The sequence below is a fragment of the Notothenia coriiceps genome, unplaced genomic scaffold (genome assembly GCF_000735185.1).
Source record: "Notothenia coriiceps isolate Sejong01 unplaced genomic scaffold, NC01 NC01_scaffold00002654, whole genome shotgun sequence".
NCBI classification, from domain to species: Eukaryota; Metazoa; Chordata; class Actinopteri; order Perciformes; family Nototheniidae; genus Notothenia; species Notothenia coriiceps.
Window position 1 is genome coordinate 58,333 of NW_011335355.1, and position 19,930 is coordinate 78,262.

Consider the following 19,930-nt stretch of genomic DNA (forward strand, 5'->3'; position numbering starts at 1 on the left):
AGAAATCCGGTTATATCCGTATCCAGATGTTATATATGTGTTATATATTTTTTTGTACAGATCTTCACAAAACGAACGAGTTTTATGGGTTGTCTAGGTGGGGAAAAGATCGGTACGAGTATAGGGAGATAAAGTGAGGACAACAGTTTGTCACGACAAAATACATAGTTTCGAAATTTTTTTTTCGTCCCCCCCGGGCTCGAGTACGCCCTCTTAGATTGACCGTCTATGACGGCACTACTTTGTGAAAGTTCCTAATTAGTTCCTAATAAGACTTGCATACCTCGAGGTTCCGAAAGAGAGAACGGCCAATATGGGTTTTCCACTCAAGGACGAAGAGTGTGTGTACGAGACACGTCATGTCCAATCGAGACTAACAATCGCTACGATTACAATTTGTGGCCTGGTATAATGCAGGTTTTGTCAGCCCGTAACAACCGAGACTATCCGTTACAATGAGCTATCACGACACCCAGGCCGCGACTATACTCGACCTTAGCGGCGTTTAGCACCTAGTCGAGGCAACACATGGCGGCAAATATCTCTAAACCCATGCCTCCTTTTCCTCCTCTCTCCCAAGACAAGACTACGACGCCGCCTCAAGGGACCTGTGTGGTCGCTTTGCCTACAAATTCCATTTTCTGTATGTTTTTCACGGAACAACGTACTAGTCCAGGGGCAAAGATTATGAATGGAAAAAAATCAAAAAACCCAGCCCTTCTACCTGTACCGGTCATCGGTATGCATGTCCGCGTTCCTCCCGCATTTGGTAATTAGCCTAAGGTTATGTTTCCATAAAAATAAAAATAACTTATACTCACAAATAACGCCAAACAGATTTGTCATAAACATCACGCAAATACAAAATAAATTTTTAGACGCTCAACCGTCCCCTAAAATCTAAGCAGGAATGTGCCTGGATGGAAGTATAGTCTTGGAAATCTGTCGTGAACACATTGATTGGTAAGGGGTTTGGGAAGGGAGGGGCAATAACGTATGTGGTGTCCTGGGGGTGGGGGGAAAGGGAAGGGAGCATTGATTCTATATTTGTCCTGGTTAAGTCGTGACTCGCTGGGAGAGGCCCGGGGACGATAGGGTCATCGTAGGTAGATAGAAACATTTCCTTCGAAGAAAAGGTGAAGTGATCTGTGGGAAAAGCTATATCCCCAACCCGGTTCAGGTGCGGATCAGGTCTTTGAGACTTGGAATTTTCCAAGGTACACTACCGTAAAGATGACTAGTATTAAAGGTCAACAACTCCCATATCGATCTTCATCTCAAATAGAACCCACGTTAAAAGGGTTTCGTAGTGTAACCAAAGAGTATGTCGTAGGAGAGCATATCAATCCGCGCCACTATAATCACATACACATAAGGAGAGACAGGATGTGCGGAACAACGCTCGAGGATCGGGGAGGGACACTGGGTGACACCAGACCTGAACAAGTCCGCCGCGCGGGTGAGACAGACTACTCAGATGGTGGTACTACCAGATGGTGGCAGATGTCCGCCGCCTTGTAGTCACTAATACAATGTTACCGTAATCGTAGGCCTTGTGGTTTACTGGTCATTCCTGTTGTCTACTCTTACGACGCCACCCAGACCACGGCAAACTCTGAAGGCGCCATCCGCCTGTCACACTGACCCGTTAAAGGACGACGACGCACCCCAGTACGCCTGTCAGCGTTTACCTGGCGCCCTTTCACCCCACGGCTACCAGTTGATAGGTGGGCGTTAGGGGGGGGGGGCCGTGGGTTTTGCCCGGCGTGGATGTCACATTCGCGCTGTGGCAAGCAACGGCTACGTCGAGGTGATCGTGGATGATTGACACCTCTTTTTAACCGCTAGAGCCAATAGAATCGAGGGGAAGTTCCTAAAATCCATCTAAACATAATCCATTGGTGAATGAGTGATGCACAGCCAGAATGCCCACAACCAGAAGCTGTCATACTCTCTCGTAGCTATCATAGCAGCTATATATGAAAACAGTACGTCCACACGGCAGCGGGCGTTGAAGTTTGCCGGTGGGCGTGTCTGGAGCGCGATCAACAACCAATCACACTAATCTCCCACCCCGGACACACAAGCACGCGGTTTGATTGGCTAGAGCTTGTACTGGCATATCAATCAATCAATCAACAACTTTATTAATCCCGCAAGAGCCAATTGGTTATGAACAGCAGTTTATGTCATGTACACAGGCAAGAACATATAGGAAAAAAACACACAGATACACCCGGGAGCACAGATGTGGATCATTCCAATTTACATGATAAATAGTTCATAGCATCACAATAATAAATACATAAATAATCAAGTTAAAAACCTTTCAAGAATTTAAAAGTTTGAGTGCAGAAGGGATGAATGATTTTGAAAAGGGATTAGTCTTTGGAGCAGGTAGAGCATATCTACGCCCTGATGGCAACAGACGAAATTCATGCGCAAGAACATGACCTGGAGAGGCCAGAATGCTCTCTGCTTTCCGCTGAATCTGTTGGTTACAGAAGGAGTTTAAGTCAAGGTTAAGTTAAGGTTTTAACAATGCTGTTCAGGCTGTTCCTGTCTTTCAGTGTAAGGCTATGGAACCAGCAGATAAAGAAAAACAAATAAGGCTCTCAATGTATGCTTGGTAAAGAATGAAAGGCCTGACAGAGAAAGAGTTTAGTTTGCGAAGAAGGTGCATTCTCTGTTGACGCCGCTTCACAATACACTCAGTATTCACATCAAATTTGAGGTGGTCATTGAAAATGGTGCCCAAGTATTTGTATGATGTGACAATTTCTACATTGTCATTGTGTATGATGCACTCCTTAGGAACATCCTTGTCACGTCTAAAATCAATGATCAATTCCTGGGTTTTAGAGACATTTAAATCCAGAAAACTGTCATCACATCAGGAAATAAAAACAGTAAGAGCGCACTCGTGGCCTGATTCTGAGCCGCTAAGGAGGGACAAGAGGGCGGTATCATCAGAGAATTTAACCAGGTAGCTGTTGTCTTGCATGCTCCTGCATTTATCAGTGTAAATGATAAAAAGTAGGGGCGAAAGAACGCATCCTTGAGGCGAGCCTGTGGAAGTGATGACAGAGTCAGAGAGGCGTCCATTGACAGAGACCTTCTGCTCTCTATTAGTTAGAAAGTTTAAAATCCATAAAATAAGTTGATCGGGCAGCTCAAAATGCAGATTACGCCAAGATTTAAAAGCAACAAAACATGCAACTCGATCTGTGAAAGGCTAAATACGTGTAAATATTTATAACAATAGTGTGTATCTGAAGTGAAAGGTGGTGTACCTTCTTCATGTACTCTGTGACGGGGTTCTGCTGCAGGAACTCGGTGCTCTCGCGGGTGTAGAAGCGCTCTGTGTCCGTGAGGAACTGACACTCAAAGTACTCCTTGTACACGGACAGCGTGGGGCCTTTGGCGAAGGCGTCCTCCTCGTTCAGACCCAGCTCAACTGCAGGGGGAGGAGGGGGGAGACACAGGGGAGGAGCAGGGGTTAATGTGAGGAGAACCAGAGGATAACACCTGCAATTTTTCAATTTTAAAAATGGCTGTGACTCATAATGTCATGGTCACTTTAAGATTTGTCAAGAGGGAGAATTTAATGTTTTTATTGATAAAAGACTATTGCATTTCGAAATACTCGCACCTCGACTGATCTACGAGCTTGCCAAACAAACATATTCAATTTTTATACATCGTATTTTTACTTGGAATAACTTCCTAATTCCTGCACATATTCGACACGAAGTCAAGTATTTTTAGGTTGTTTTTTTAGACCCATTAAGACAGTGTTGGCTTAACATCAAACTCATACCAATGTCCTCCACTGACTGATGACTGTCAACGGAGATATATTCATGACCACAACTAGAGAAAGCAGAATTAAAAGATAATACTGCATTATATACAAATAATTTAAGATTTTAGCATTAAAGTTTTAACAGTCATCTTATTAACATTCAAGCCCTAAAAAGGTTACTGAATCAAATGTTTCCCGACGTTAGAAGCCAATATCATCACGTTTAAATTGCGATCATAAAAGGCAACATTTGGTTATCATAAAGTTTACAGATTATCCTTTATACCCACTTAAAACCATGTATTTTTAACTTTTAGTTTGTTTGACCAGCTGTTCATATTAACTTTGATTAAATTCAGCGACATGAGACAACAAAAATATTGTAAACTTCATACAAACGATGTATGTTAAGAGTAAATATAGTTTGTTTTGGTGAAGGTTTAGTGTGGTTAAGTGAGGCTTGACTTTGACGTTAATCATATCTTTAGTTCAACTTCGTAATGTATGCCAAATCTCTATCTCTTGAAGGGCCAATACCAAGAAAATATCTGTAATATTTCCAGAGGGGAGTGTACTAATGGACCTCAAGAGTATTTGGCTGCCGTTGTTGTCTAAAGCCTGCAAAGAACAGCTGTTTGTTTCTCTTCGAGTTGTTCCGTGTGTTGTTGACCTACCGTAGGATTGAACCACCCCGCTGATCAGCCGGGTGTTAATGGTCTCGCCATTCCGCTCCCGCTCAATCAGCTTCAGCACAGCGTTTGTTACCTGTAAACAGACTCATGGTCATTATTTGCGGCAAAAATAATGGAATTAAGAGTTTTACAGGTAAATTAAGGCAGACAAAACTTAATATTGTTAACTGTTTGCATTTCTTTGCAGTGTTATTTCTTACCCCGTGCCCACAAAAAGAAAAGTAACACACCTGTTTGTTGAGAGGTCGGAATAAACATTCTCTCCAGGTCACAAGTGCCAGCTGAGAGGGAACAGCAGTGTAGGAAAAGAGAGAAAGAGTAAATAAACAAAATCAAGAACTTAGGCTGAATGTTTGTTACTGTCCAACCTCCTTTTGTAGTTCAAATCTTGCTGAAATCTATCCTCAGCGCCTCGAGGCATTCACAAGACTCTTATTTTAATCTTCCACTCCCCTCAAAAAACAGTAACTTTTTGGTATGTTTACATAGTCAAGAATAATTGGCAAGAGATTCATAAACTAATCCACTAATCAGACCCAGAAATAAACTCCTTCATAGTTGATGCTCCCATAAGTGAATGCTTGGGTGAAAAGATGATATGCTGGCTACGAGTACATTCAAATTAGGGCTGCTCGATTATTGCAAAAATCATAATCTCGATTATTTGGGTCAATAATTGATATCACGATTATTAAAAAAGATTTACTTTGAAAACATCCATTTATTGAAAACAAATGTTGTTTTCATAATCGTTGCAAGCCAAAATCGTAATTGCGATTAATTGAGCAGCCCTAATTCAAATCCACACCTCTTACCTTGAAGGTATAAAGTCTTTTACGAGCCCTGTACTTAAGGAATGACTTGACATTTATAGACAAGTCTGTCCTCAAGGAAGTGAAGCCGGAAAGGTTTAAGGGTTACTGCACTGGAAAACTACTCCAAAAAAAGTTTACGCACAGCAATTTTGGGTGGTTTTCACTATCGTTCATGCTTTGTAAAAACATAAAAAATTATATTTCCAAAAGCATGTTAAAGAATTTAGATTAGAAGCTGGAAATACCCACTTGGATCAAAACACACCAAGAGTATTTACTAAACTTCTACTCTGAACAGAGGCTGAAGTAGAAGTAGGGATTCTCCGTAACAAGTAAGAGTTCTTCATTCATTAAAATGATAGCAATGGAATATAATTAGTGATCCATACAAAAAAACCTTTGCTTTCAAATGGCAGCAAAGTAAACATTAAATAGAATGCTCTAGTAAAAATATCATAAGTCCTACTTTAATAAATGTACATGCACCGGCTGAACACTGACAGAGATATTAATACGCACCGAGTAGATCTCGTAGATGCCCTTGCGTCCCTCGTCACACTCTCGTCTGACCCAGTGACGGTTGAGGTAGGCGCAGATCCCGTTGAGGACTTTACTGGAGAAACGGTAATCCTCCCACTGCTGGGTGTAAAACTTCAACACACACTCGTCCATTAGATCCTCGCCATCCTGCAGCAGAATAAAACAGGGGAAGGATATGAGTGAAGTGCAGAGGGTGAAACATTACATGATGTGTTTTAATCCCAGTGGAGAGGACTGACCTTGAGCAAGCTGGTCAGATAGTTCTTCAGGAACTCTTTGAGCCGCTTGTAGAGCTCCAGGCCTACAAACTGAGCCCCGCCCGGGGTGGTGGACTTTTTAGGGGGCTTGGCTGGAGGCACGGAGCCCCGGCCCTGGCTGGACTGGTGCACGCTGGTACAATAGTTATATACATGTCTGAGGGAGGGGTTAAGGAATAAACACAGAAACAATATACACATCATAGACCAAGGTATTCTCACCAAAGCTGAAATCAGGAACGGAAAAAGCGGGGGGCCACATTTTCTCAAATAAATCTATGATTCAAACATTTATTTTGATTAAACCACAGTTAGTGATTGTTGGAGTGGAAATGAAAACACTAACTAAAATAGTTTTATTTTATTTCTGTTGAGTTGAAGGGTTTTCATTAGACTGAAAAAGCAAAGAACTAGTGGAAGGTAAATAACCTGCTGTACAAACGCATTTTGAAGCTGAAGCGAATCCCTGCTCAAATAAGTCAGCATGTCAAGTCTTTTCTTTACGTAAAATAAAGGGTAGCAGGACAAATATTGTATGTATTCTCTACCTCAAAAGATTATTGCTTCACTCTAATATTATAACAAAGGTTGCTGTAAATGCTAACCAGTGATGTAGACATGGGCCAAAAAGTTTTGAAAAGTAGAATATGTCATTCGAAGATTGGAGCTCGCATAGTTTAAATCATACTGTGCGGAACAAGAAGAGAAGTTTGTCACACAGCAAAATGTGTCTTCTCTTTGTGTACGTTACAGAAATACTTGAACAGTGTGCACACCTTTCGAAAATACCAACAAATACATTTAGAATAAATACTTCCTTTGACCAACAATTTGTGAACAGTTATTAAGTAGATATTATGAATCAAAGTATTGTTTCTTGTTTTCAGGACTGAGGGATTCATTTTTAGAGAATTCATAACTAGGGCAGGTTTTAGTTTCAGAAGAGGAAGGGAGAAAGCCATTGCCATGAAATACACTTTGCCACACAGCCAGGGTGGATACTGAACAAAACTGGTGAATGTTTGTGTCACTGTTGAATGCTCAAACTATGAGGGAAATAAACTAGTGAGTAAGTTGGGTCATCACTAAGGATATGTATGATTCAGTGGCTCAGTCAGTAGGGGCTTGGACTGTGAGCCGTAGGGTCGCCGGTTCAAGTCCCCGACCAGACCTAAATATGGAGTGTGGACTGCTACTTGGAGAGGTCAGTTCACCTCACCAGTTCACCTCCTGCCCTGCGCGCTGTACAATAGCTGCCCACTGCTCCTAGTACTAGACTCCTGGTACTAGGATGGGTTAAATGCAGAGAACACATTTCACTGTGTATTCTGCATGTGTGACCATTAAAGAGGGTTTCATCCCTCCCTATTCTATTTGTAATTAAAGATTAGACATATTAGTATATATATAGTTAATTTTTCTAAATCAGTTTGACAAAAGCATTTATAAAACAGTTTTCAGCTGAAATACATATTTTTAAATCCTTGCTTTTTTCTGACAGTCAAAAAAAAAAAATCTCGAAGTTAAAATCTGTGAATGTTGCTTCGGAAATGCCGCTGATTAATTGAATGTGTGTAAGAACATTTCGATAACCTTTAGTAACGGGGTATTATGTTTTAGGGATACTATAAACAGTATATTGATTTTTAATCAACAGTATTCATAATCATTTATAACCTTTATTGCACAAAAAGCTGTGCTATATGTTAAATGTCCCACTGTTGGATCGCAATTCTTTTCATGTACTTTTATGCATATGTTCATTATAGTGTGACAGTTTCCCTCAAAATTGCAATACGTCACCTTATTGTAACCCCTGAATCATGGTCATCATTTCCAATTACCAGCCCTAATTTATTTATTTTCCTTTGAGCACTTGATGGATTTACCATCATCCAACATTGAAATCTATAATCCTCACAGCAGGATACGTGTAGAGTTCCATGTAGCGCGACTTGGCCATGCTTTGCCGTGTGTAAACCTGCTGGATGCCCGCCCGCAGGTCGTCCCATATCTGGTCCAGGCCTATCTGTTTCAGTCCGTGGGGGTTTTGGGTCCTGTTCGACGACATCGTGGAGCCCGTGTGCTCTCCTTAGCGAACAATGCCCTCCCTGTCCTCTCCCCCCGCTCCGCTCCTCGCTTGGTGTCTGTCCTGGCTCTCGCTCTGCTCTCAGAGTGCGCGGTCCATCGGGCGGCAGCGCTTCGGGATGCTGGATGACGTTTTGTGGGGCGGGATGCAGTCCCACTCTGCACGCCTGGGTGGCGCTGTCTGCCACTCCTCCACCTAAAAGCTTGGGCAATCCTCACCAGATGACCTGAAGCAAAGAAAAAAAGGAGATTATGATGTGTTATAGAGTGATGACGTATTTTGTAAACTGAAGCAGAAGGTAGCATCTCCCTGGTTTCCTTTACAAAAAGCCAAGGGACTTTTTAAAAAAAAAATTATTGGATTTTGGATTATTGCAGAAAATAAGATCTGTTGCCAACACACCTTTAGGATACTTGTACTTTTTGTTCAGCCTGATAATCTACACATAAAAGCACTCTACAGACGGTCGAAAGACTTCACGTCACCACTGCTAAGCTGAAGGCGGTTAATGTTCGGCGTTATGACGTTTAGTCGTCTCATTCAGACATTTGTTCACAACCGCCATTCCTAAACTCATCAGTGTGGTATTTACTGAGGTATTTTTTTAAACTGTTAAAATCTCTCCAGTCTGTCTTTTTTCCTCTTTCCTGGCTTGTAACCAAAAACCCGTTCAAAAAACCATTGACTTCCAGGCGAGGGACAGGAAGAAATGCTGACTCCTTTACGGGGAAGAGGACTCATTCCTGCACCACTCCATTGCCAGTAAAGAGGCTAAATAAAAAAGGATAAGAAGGCTGGCAGTGGCAACTATAAAGATTAATTTCAAATCCCAGAAGAAACCATCTTTTAAGAATCCTCAGTACGGTTACAGGTTAGTTGTAAGGTCATCTGCTGACACCTGGCGCTGATCCCTTCACACACGGTTCTGACCAGACCCTGACGTAACTCAGCTAATAACGGATTAGTCCACTTCTCATTTCCTCTACCAGTCCACTCCAGTGCCAAGACTCCCTCATCTACAAGGTTCCTTATTGGACACGAGAAGCCAATAATGTTTAAGTATTAGTCCAAAAGCCTCTTTCAGAACTTGACGAACAAGAATAGATCTTTTACATTTGTGAATCAACTTTCACCCCTACTCGTAATGAATATTAGGTCAGGCCATGCTTGCATCACTATCACATCACAAGAGTAGCAGCAGCTGGTTTAACAGTGGCACTCATGAAAGTGCAAGGAGGCAGCATCATTAAGGCTAATTGTCAGACCTGAAGCTGTAATTTCATCCCGACAGCCAGGACAAGAGGAGATGGTAAATGAACCCCAGAGTTCGCGGCAAAGACGTATTTCAAGCCACACAGAAAGTGACAACAGGAAAAAGAGAGAAAATACTAAAGGCTGGACATCTGGCTTGACTATCTGATCAAATGAGTTGTGCATACAGTATTCTGGACTATTGTAGTTGTAACTAAAGCAGAGAGGAACCAATTTGAGTTTAGGTTTTATTTTTATTTCAAACTGAATGTCAGTGGGTATTGTACTTTGGTTAGAGAAAACCAGCTATCAGCAGTTGTCACTCTGGAATCTGGGAAATGCCTTTGAATATATTGCGATTCATCTAATTAAAATCATTGTATTACCACAAAGGAAATCATGATTAGTTTCAGCCTTATTTCAACTGCTGCTGCATGATAACAATTACATCTGATGCCTTTCATTTGAAGAAGCTGATTGTTTTGATAGCTCTGCAAAATAAAAATAAATCAGAAAGATAGATTGCTGATAAAACTATTGATATGAGTTATGACATGGCATGTTACGCTACTGGAGGCTTAAATGAATAAAAAAAAAGGTTGTTTAAAAAAATAGGTTTCTCTACAACAGTGCCTAACAGAATCAGCGCCCAAAGGGCTGCGTGCATGTAGAAAGCACTGCTATATTTAGATATTTAGAGGGAGCAGGCATGCAGCGCTGCCCGTCTCCGGACGTTCTCAGCTATTAGGGCCAGCCAGAGACTCAGGACGTGACAAGTGCAGAAATCTGTCAGTGGCAGGGAGGAAACAGAGTGACCGGCTCTGTTTACTTCCTGTCCCTGTTGACGCCGGACACCGAGTGAACTCATGACGTCTGAGCAGCTTCAGTGACAGCAGCTACAAATCAGCAGCTGCTTATAAGGACGTGGGAAGACAAAACACTGAAGTTAGGGTCTTAAGTGAGTCAGCAAATATGGGTCTGTGATGAATATAAGATTATATTTACAATATTTATTTATATTAGTTACATCACTTAACAGAATATGTAATAATATTATTTTAATAGGGCTGCCTTTTCAAAAACAATCTCTTATGGACCATAGCATGGAAACAAAGGACTATCAAAATGTCCTGAAGCCTTAAGGGACATATTCAACTCGTTTGTTTGTCTCACAAACAGTTCAAAATGGAAATATTTTTAAATAAGGAAGAACTTGACAGCTTAATTTCTGGTCTTTCTATCATACCTGTGTTCTTCCCCAAATTCAAAGCAGAACATAGCAGATTATTTTCACTATTTAACCTCAATATGAAAACAGATGTTACGTGACTATAAGATGTTAAAGGTGGGGTAGGTAATTTTGGAGAAACCAGCTAGAGTGCGCTAGAATTTGAAAATACACAGCCGAAAAAAATCTGCCACTTCCACATGACCAATGACGGCACGAGATAAGTTTGTGCACAGATGGAAGGCTGACAGGCAGGTAGGCCGTCCAGTTATTTTAGCCGGGCCGGCTCAAATGATTGGTCGTGCTTTTTACAGTGCTACGGCTTCTTCCACAGATGACATTTTTTAATGGATTTTTTGTCAAAGCACTTCAGATATTCATTGCTATCGGGATGTTAAGAGCATTCCTTGGAATATAACAAAAAGTGTATCTCGAGCCGGTTTCTCAAACTTACCTACCCCACCTTTAAGTATGTTACTGAAACAATAAGTAAGTATATAAATAAGTATCATAACTGAAAAAGATGCCAGGAGTTAATGTTTGACATTGTTGGGCACTAAATGAATTGCATGATAAACATAGTTGGCTAGTATTTTTGGGAACATTTTGTTTCAACAATACAAATATGTTCCTATTTCATCTTTCTGTTTACCCAGTCAAATATTTTCATTCACATTCTGAAGTTCATGTTCTGTACACTCTTGGCAGGATGATAAAGGGAGGCAGTGAGGCCGAGGCAAAGCCGTGAAACAGCAGTGAGCTCCAGGCACATCATCGGGCCTTCATCAGTCACCTAAATCTGCCCAGCCTCGGTCTCCAGCACATATAACAATGTAATGCCGAGGACATTACATTGTTATACGCCAATTCATTAGACAACTCGTAATAAGCCGAAATCAGAATCAGCAGATTCCAATTTAGGAAAAACTGGTCATCATCAATTGCAATTGGTGCATCTCTACTTGGATGGTGACAGATGCAGGGCCCAGACTTCCAACTTGTTTCAGCCTCCACTACTCTTCATCAGATCCTCACCAAACTCAGAAAAAGGCAACCCCATCTACCTGAGGCGCTCTGGCAGTTGCTATGGTAACTAGGGCAGACAATACCGAGTTAGTATACCTCGTACTGCTACAGGGGTGGAGCGCTGGTTTTTCTGTGCTCCGTATTCACAGAGGAAAGGTGCCCTTCACAGCAGCACTTGGATCCGATTTCAGATTCCCACAGCAGAAGGTATTATATACATGTCCTGCTTCAGGATCTGACCTGTAATCAGCCATCGAGTACAGCTTGTGTGTGACAGCAGTTGCAAGAAAGTTTGTTGTGAAACAGGAATCCCTGTGTCATAGTTGGTCCGTTCCCCCTCCACAAGGGGCAGAAAGCAGCAAAGGTCAGGTCTGGTTTCGGGGAACATGTTCTTTTTAGGGAACAAATGGCCCGTACGTGTCTGCCAACAAGTCTTGTTGACAGACTAGATGGTCTGTTTGTATGACAGAGTCACTTGGCCAGGAGAAGCAATACAACATCTATGTTCTCTGTCAGTCTACAACGATTAAGAGTCAGAGCTGAAACTATTTAGGCAAATTCAAAACTATTCGGTTTCTACACATTAGCAAGTTCCAGCTTCTCTGACGTAATGCTTTTACTTGTCATATTTACTATATAAATTTAAACATCTTTGTGCTTTAAGACTGTTGGTCGGGTAGAGCAAGCCATATGAATGAATCAACTTGAACTTATACAGAAAAAGGAAGGCTGCAACTATCGATACTTGCCATCATCAATTGCTAAGGCTCACTTAAGGTGGACCTGTTATTGGCATTTTCATAGTGGCAACAAGCTGCTCCCACAAGATATTAAACTAAATATTAAGTTCATTAAAAAGTGTGACTCACACACCCTGAGGACACCACTTTCACTGTCAAAATGCTTACATATCTTACATTGTATGAAGGCGAAAGCACATTAAACTGTAACTGATTACACACCACCAAAAACAAATAACCAGTAAAAATAACTCGATGGTGGGATGGAAGAGGCTAACTGAGGACTGAGGGGGAAACCAACACACTATATTGCAGCTGCAAACAAACTACACATTCATAAATTGCTTTGTGTGAAAAGCAAATTTGTTTTTTTATATTTAAATTAAAATGGCCCACAAACTACTTTAAAGTCTCAACCTGCTATCTGCTGTCCGCAGCAACAAGAGGACTTCAAAATACCAACATGTTTTCATTTAAGAACTTGATTTCCTGCCAAATGGCTGGCAGAGCCAAAGCTCACCTGCATTCAGCTGATTTCTACTCTCGTACAGAAAATAAATCTGTACTGTCTTGTGTGAGAGAGGTGCTGGTGGGAAATAAAAGCTCATCCTGGTAAATCTGTTTACCGAGTTCACAGAGTTCAGACTCAACAACTTAATACCCTACATTTAAAAACACAAACAATAACAAAGCAAAATCTCCTTTCTTTAAATCTGGGTTTGGGTGAGCCAAACTAAAAACGTCCAAGTGTAACAATCACAGCGAGGAGCCCTTCTTTAGCTTGTAAGGTCAGGTGTGAGAGTGAGTGAGCAAACCGATCATGAGCCGGGTGATGCAACACGAGAGGACATTTCTTTAATGTAAGCAGCTTTTGATTTGTGTTGCTCAGCATTCAGAAGAGCAGCAGATACTCACAGCCCTTTAGATTGACTTTACAATCAGTGCCCTCAGCGCTGTCACTTCACAGAGGACAGAGTGGGGGGGTCAGGCCAGGTGAAAGAGGTGGCTTTATCATCGCTGACAGGACATTACATCTTCAGAAGCAGACTGATTGTACTGCAGGAGAAGCAATACAACACTTATTTGTCTCCTTTATGCTTAAAAAGATGTATCTAAATTGGGAAAACAATTAAGGGTTAGCTTAGCACTGAACAATGTTGGCAAAAAAAGTATTTCCAACTATTCTGTTTATTTTAGTTTGATTTATTTCTCAAGAAGAAATGTGAATCATGAGTTCCAGCTTGTCTAATGTGAGGCTTTTTTTGTCATAAATCATATTAATTTGAACATATTTTAGTTTTTAGAATGTTTACTGAATGGAGCAAGCCAAGTCAAAATAATTAGGGCTGCAACTATAGACCGGCTAATCGTTTGGTCTTTAAAATATCAGATAACAGTGAAAGTTCTTTGAGTCTTCATCAGCGTTTCCGCCTGGGGGCCGTCTTGCCGTCATTTGACTTTCACTCGAGCTGAGGGCGTCCAAAAATATTAATAATTCGAGAGAAGATCGAGTTTTTATCACTTGAAATTATGAAAAGGAAAAAGGACAAGGACATCCCTCTGTTGGAGGGGCAAAGGAGTCTGGTGGGATTCTTTTCGGAGTATTGAAGATCGTTTCCCCGACATCGAAGGTGCTTGCTACAGGACAATACGGAACGTGCACGATTTAGACGCGATGAGCGGGGGGGGTTTAGTGGAGCACGTGCGTGAACTGCGAGCACCAGAGCCTCGCAGCAGCGAAACTGAGGCTCCGTGGTAAACTATGGTAACATGAAGAGCCGTTTGGGAGCCGAAACAGCCAAATGACCCGGCTCACGTTAGTGATCTCGGGGTGGACGCCCTCTCAACCCTGGTCTGGCGGAAACACTGATCTCGCCCTGTCAATAAGCCTCAACTTCTTGGCAAAAACTGTATTGTTTTTGAAGTGGTGGAGAGACAATGCACAGTTAGACCCACTGCTGTCACCCATGGCCAAAGCATATCTCTCTGTTCCAGCAACCATGCGCTCCAAGCAAGAGGTTTCTTCCACTGCAGCGGGATATTGTAAGATGCCCAAACATCCAGTTCTACCTGGAAAATGTGTGGACATGGCTCATATCCTCCTATCATCCGTATAACCTGATGATTCTGAGTGAGTGAGTGAGTTAGAGTTGGAGTTTACTTGAAAAACTAAATGTGAAACTTGATTTATTTCTATTGCGCAGGTCTGATTTATTATATTGTTGCACTTTATAAATACTACTATCTCCGTACTATATGTGCTGTTGTACAAATCAGGATTCTATATTCATGTTAATAAAGAGAAAAAAAAATATCAAGTAATAAAGCTTTATAAGTAAATGTCTCCCTCTATATTTTCCATATCCGATAATATACGCGTAGCCGTGGGACTTTTTATCGCGATATTACTCGTAACGCCTTGAGTTTGTTGGTGTGTCGTTATTCTACTGCCCTGAATCGAATACTTGTACTGAAATGCTGGGCTGACATGACAGCTGACCCGAGTCCCTGAAGACCTGGAGAGATCTGTGGATGCGTTCAGTAATTTGCAGCGAGGTCGAAATGTGTTTTGGGCCAAAAGCCATTCAAAGCTTTATAAACCCAGCAGCGAGTATTTGAATCTTTTCTTTGGACACACAGGAATCCAGTGTAAAGACTTTCAGAAAACTGGAGTGAGGTGATCCACTTTCTTTAGTTTTAGTGAGGAACCAGAGTAAAGACTTCAGAACAGGAGTGAGGTGATCCACTTTCTTAGTTTAGTGAGGAACCAGAGTAAAACTTCAGAACAGGTGTGTGATTGCTCGCTTTCTTAGTGTTAGTGAGAAACCAGGAGTAAAGACTCATGAACAGGAAACTGATCCACTTTTCTTAGTGTCAGCTGAGGAACCAGAGTAAAGGGACTTCAGAACAGGAGTGATGTGATCCACTTTCTTAGTGTCAGTGAGGAACCAGAGTAAAGACTTCAGAACAGGATGTGATCCACTTTTAGTGATCCAGTAAGGACTCGAGTCGCAGCGTTCTGAATCAGCTGCAGTCTTTCTAATAGATGTGTGTTAGTGAGACCTGTGTAAGCTACTACCATGTGCAGTAGTCCAGTCTACTGAAGGATGAGATGCATGGACAAGTTTTTCAATCCTGGCGTGTGGACATCAGTCTTTTAACCCTGATATTTCTTTAGGGTGATAGTAAGCTGATTTAGTACTGTTTTAATGCGCACTTGTTGAACTCAGTGTCAGGTATGTTCTATATACCCTAGATTTTGGCTCTGTTGTNAAAATATTAATAATTCGAGAGAAGATCGAGTTTTTATCACTTGAAATTATGAAAAGGAAAAAGGACAAGGACATCCCTCTGTTGGAGGGGCAAAGGAGTCTGGTGGGATTCTTTTCGGAGTATTGAAGATCGTTTCCCCGACATCGAAGGTGCTACAGGACAACACGGAACGTGCGCGATTTGGACGGGATGAGCGGAGGGGTTTTAGTGGAGCACGCGCGTGAGCTGTGAGCGCCGGAGCCTCGCAGCAGCGATACTGAGGCTCCGTGGTAAACTATGGTAACATGAAAAGCCGTTTGGGGCCGAAACAGCCGGCGCTTTAAGAGAGCCGAGCCAAATGATCCGGCTCACTAACGTAAAAAGACAGTATCTATAAGGGACGGCTCAAGTCAAAATTCAAAACAACCCCGCTCTCGGGGTGGACGCCCTCTCAGCCCTGGACTGGCGGAAACACTGGTCTTCATCTCATCATCACTATAAATTCACAATAAAGACAGAAAGAAGCAGAAGATCTCATAATTCAGGAGCAAAGCCTCATGTTTTGATCTCTATGTAAACAAGTGAATAGTCCTGCTCAGAAAGAGCTCTAGCCATTTCAACACTATTGCAGAACCTTTTCAGTCGTACATTATGTTCATCAAAGAAAGGATCCGACTACTAAACTTGATATGTGTTGAGTGAGCTCTTGCAAAAGGGTGAATGGTTGCAACATGTGCTCTTTGTAGAATACATCTCAAGGTAAAATATATTTCTCCACCACATCAGATATGAAAATGTACCAATCCTCTCAAAGTTGCAAGACAATAAATCTTTGTATGCACCAACATTAATTCAACTTTCCAGAACAACAACAACAACAACTAGGATTGCATTCTGTATTTTGGGTAATTATATGCTATAAAAGATTGACTGAATATTCACACCCCTCCTTAAAAAGGAAATATTTCACAAGATATGATAGAGCAGATGTGTAAAAGCCTATGAATAGCCATGTATGCTAGAATAGAAAAGTCTGCAGCTGTTTTTCATGGTATATATGCAAAATGATCATCACCATACAACTGATGTCTTCATTACTGTAAATACCAACACACACCCACCTGCACCTATGGGCTGTAAAAACACACACAGATCCTCACACTCAAACAGTGGATTCTGAGGGGAGAAGACGTGTCCACACATTTACAATTAAGCCTCATCGATCAATATAAAACATACCAAGCTGGATTTTTCCAATGTAACAATATCAATAAGATTCATGTTTTGACCCAATATAAAATATTCAAATAACTTCAAATTCACTTTCAGTTAAGACAAGTGAGAAAAATATGTAATGTTTTCTTGTACATGTTTTCTTTAAATGTCCAGTATAACTCTAGGAGTGGGCAGATCTATCAACATCAATACTAGGCTACATCAGCTTGAGTAGGCAATATCACAAGGGTCTATAATCATTTTCATAACACAGTCACATTGAAACATAATAAAATGAGTATGTTTCTTTTAATCTAACCTAACTAGGCATTTCTGAGTTTGACTTTGTATGTACTAAGCCTATTCTATAAATGTATATCTTTATATCAACACTACTGGAAAATCGGATTTTAACTTCTTACAACTCAAAAGAATATAGCAAATGTAAATGTCTTATACCACCTGGACAAGTGTAGAATACATTATGGACCATCTGTAGGTTTTTAAAAGCTCTACAAATGCATAAACAATCAAAGATAAAACAGTAAGGCTCCAACATATTGTTAACAAACACATGGTAACTGTGAGTGTTTGCTTTGTCCTTAAAATTGGGGGAAATACTCCCAACTATAAAAAAATAGCCAATAAGCAACCCAAGAGTCTTATAATATTAAAGAGAAACCAAAATCCAAGGGTGGTTTTCTAACATCTTCAGACGTAGAAATAACTATTTTAATAAACATGGCTCTTTCAGGTGTTCCTTAAAGTGTGGCAGTATATCTTCCATAAAAGCATTTATATTAGCCAATGTTGGTATGAATATATTAGATATTGGCTACGAAATACTCCATCTCTGTCAAATTGAAAATATTCGTGAAAACTGGCTTATAAAACAACAAAAGACATGCATTACTTGATTCACTCATTGTAGACTTCCCATGACAATGTTAAGTATTTACAAACTTCCCAAACAAAAAAGTAACTGATGTGAAAAGAGATTTAACAACCAGGTTTGCCAAATGTGTGTTTTCTCTCCTTTATACATGAGAGAGAAAGAGATGGCCAGAAACCAACATGTATTTACCAGCAGTGGGGTCCTGATCATGCAGCGTCTTATCAAAAACGTGTCTTTTCTCCTGTTCTTATTAACCTCACATCTCTAGGCCTAGAAGTGGCACAGACCAGGTATTTTCCAGGTAGTCGAGGAGTGTGTGAGCCCAGTGTCATGTTCAAAATCACTACCCTTCCCTCAAGAGGGCCGATCTGCTCGCTTTTATCACGAAATGTAGCAGCTTTAGCTAAATTACGACTGTGTAACCATCTATTAAAAAACAATAAAGGTTTACACCGACTGCTTCTCTAAATGTTTGTTGAGATTATCCAACGCTGAGCTGCGAATGGACACAAACACTGCTACGCAATACTGCTAACTATCATTAGCTTCTCAGGCTCGATTAGCCAGTTAGCTTGTAGGTGACGTTAGCTTGGCTGCCTGGTGCTGCTTTAAATTAAAATACAATCTCTATTTTGACCACATTTTTGATTCGTTTAGATACATGTGTAGTGTTGGGGCTTTAGTTAAGATACATTCGGCCTTTACCGAGCAAACCGCAGTAGTCAGGAAAGACCATCTGCCTGTGTTGTTGGTGTAAAATGGCAGCCTAGCTTCACGGGCTGCTCAATAATGAGTCAGGAAAACAGTTCGCTAACAGTTAGCATTAGCCAGCTAGCTCCTGGCTAAATTGATTGTCATCAAAAAAATAGCGCCACCGGCTTACGTTCACAACCCTGAAGAGGCTTCTTACCATTTTAAGGCAGTCGCTGTCACTGTATTGTCGTTGTAGGTGTTGTTTTTCGGGGATAAAAGCTGTCTCCTCCGCCGTCTCTGTATGTGTTTGCTGCCAGTTGCTATCTGCGACCGCTCTGCTTCGTTCGCACAAAGATCAGCTCAGCAGCCACCGAATCATGCTGCCTTCAGGCACAGTCGGAAACATGGCTGTTACACTAATGAAAATGTTTTACAGATCCGTGGAATAAGTATTCTGTATAAAAAACACAGTGTAGCAAAATACTGTGTGTGTGTAAATCCTGCATAAATAATATACAGTAAAAGCACACAAGTACTAGCATCATCTTAAAATCTCAAAAGTAAAAGTACTCATTCTGCAGAATTAACTCTATTTGCTAAATAATCATACTAATACAAAAATGAAAAGCAGCAATAACCAACAATACAAAATATATATATATATATATATATATATTCATACAAGTAAAGTGTAAAACCACAAAAATAGTGCAAATGACCAAGTTATGAACAAGTACATGTCTACAATGTAGAATGGTAGTATATAATGGGAGCAGTGGTTTTTTAAAATAATCCTCTGTTTCAAGCTTCATTACAGCTTTAAATAATTTTGACATAAAAATATGCAATAATTATTCAATTAATGGAAGTACTTCATGGTAAACGTATATGTTGTATCACAATTAAACAAATATGATATTAAAACTAACAAATAGAAAATGCCTTGTGTTTTATGTTTTATAGAGTAAGATTATTTCTCTTTTAAATGTAGAAGACCTAAATATAAAGCTAGTTTTGAATGTTGCTGTGTCGCTATTATTAAAAAAAAGGAATCAACGCTTTTACCCCTCATGGGAAAACATGTATGCTTAATATACAGTAGTGTAGATGTTCTTTATAATATATTTCCTTTTCTTGGAAAACGTTTTATTTTCCGTTTAATCTTTCTTGAATTAAGGCAGTTTTTTCTACTGATTTTTTTTAAAATTTCATTTGGGTTTGTTATAATGCACCACAATACCAGGACAAATCGTGGGATGTGAAAACTTTCTTGTCAATAACCCAAATCCAGATTTAGCTTTGATTCACAAACAAATAAAATATATAATTGTATGTGTATGAATACAAATAAAGATATTAATCCGAACCTGATATGTTTTAATAATCCTAAATAAGTGTCACAAATGTGTACTTTTAATTAGGCGTATGTCTT

General features: G+C 40.5%; 2 protein-coding genes and 1 long non-coding RNA gene across 3 annotated transcripts in view; 2 read left to right on the forward strand and 1 right to left on the reverse strand.

Annotated features, from left to right (window-relative positions):
• LOC104940787 (uncharacterized) overlaps positions 1-2,893 on the forward strand; it is an 18,374-nt gene extending 15,481 nt beyond the window's left edge. Inside the window, exon 4 of the long non-coding RNA XR_797823.1 lies at positions 2,815-2,893. This is a non-coding gene — a long non-coding RNA (uncharacterized lncRNA). The remainder of the gene's footprint in view (positions 1-2,814) is intronic.
• The window catches only part of LOC104940785 (cullin-1), a 30,378-nt gene extending 11,508 nt beyond the window's left edge, over positions 1-18,870 (reverse strand). Inside the window, exons 1-7 of the mRNA XM_010765763.1 lie at positions 18,716-18,870; positions 8,041-8,424; positions 6,092-6,266; positions 5,832-5,999; positions 4,728-4,778; positions 4,480-4,570; positions 3,294-3,457 (exon numbers count right to left, since the gene is read on the reverse strand). Coding sequence (XP_010764065.1) covers positions 3,294-3,457; positions 4,480-4,570; positions 4,728-4,778; positions 5,832-5,999; positions 6,092-6,266; positions 8,041-8,180 — 789 coding nt within the window. The 5' untranslated portion in view covers positions 8,181-8,424; positions 18,716-18,870. The remainder of the gene's footprint in view (positions 1-3,293; positions 3,458-4,479; positions 4,571-4,727; positions 4,779-5,831; positions 6,000-6,091; positions 6,267-8,040; positions 8,425-18,715) is intronic.
• The window catches only part of LOC104940793 (uncharacterized), a 100,599-nt gene that overhangs the window by 58,204 nt on the left and 22,465 nt on the right, over positions 1-19,930 (forward strand). The gene's annotated exons all lie outside the window — the stretch shown is intronic.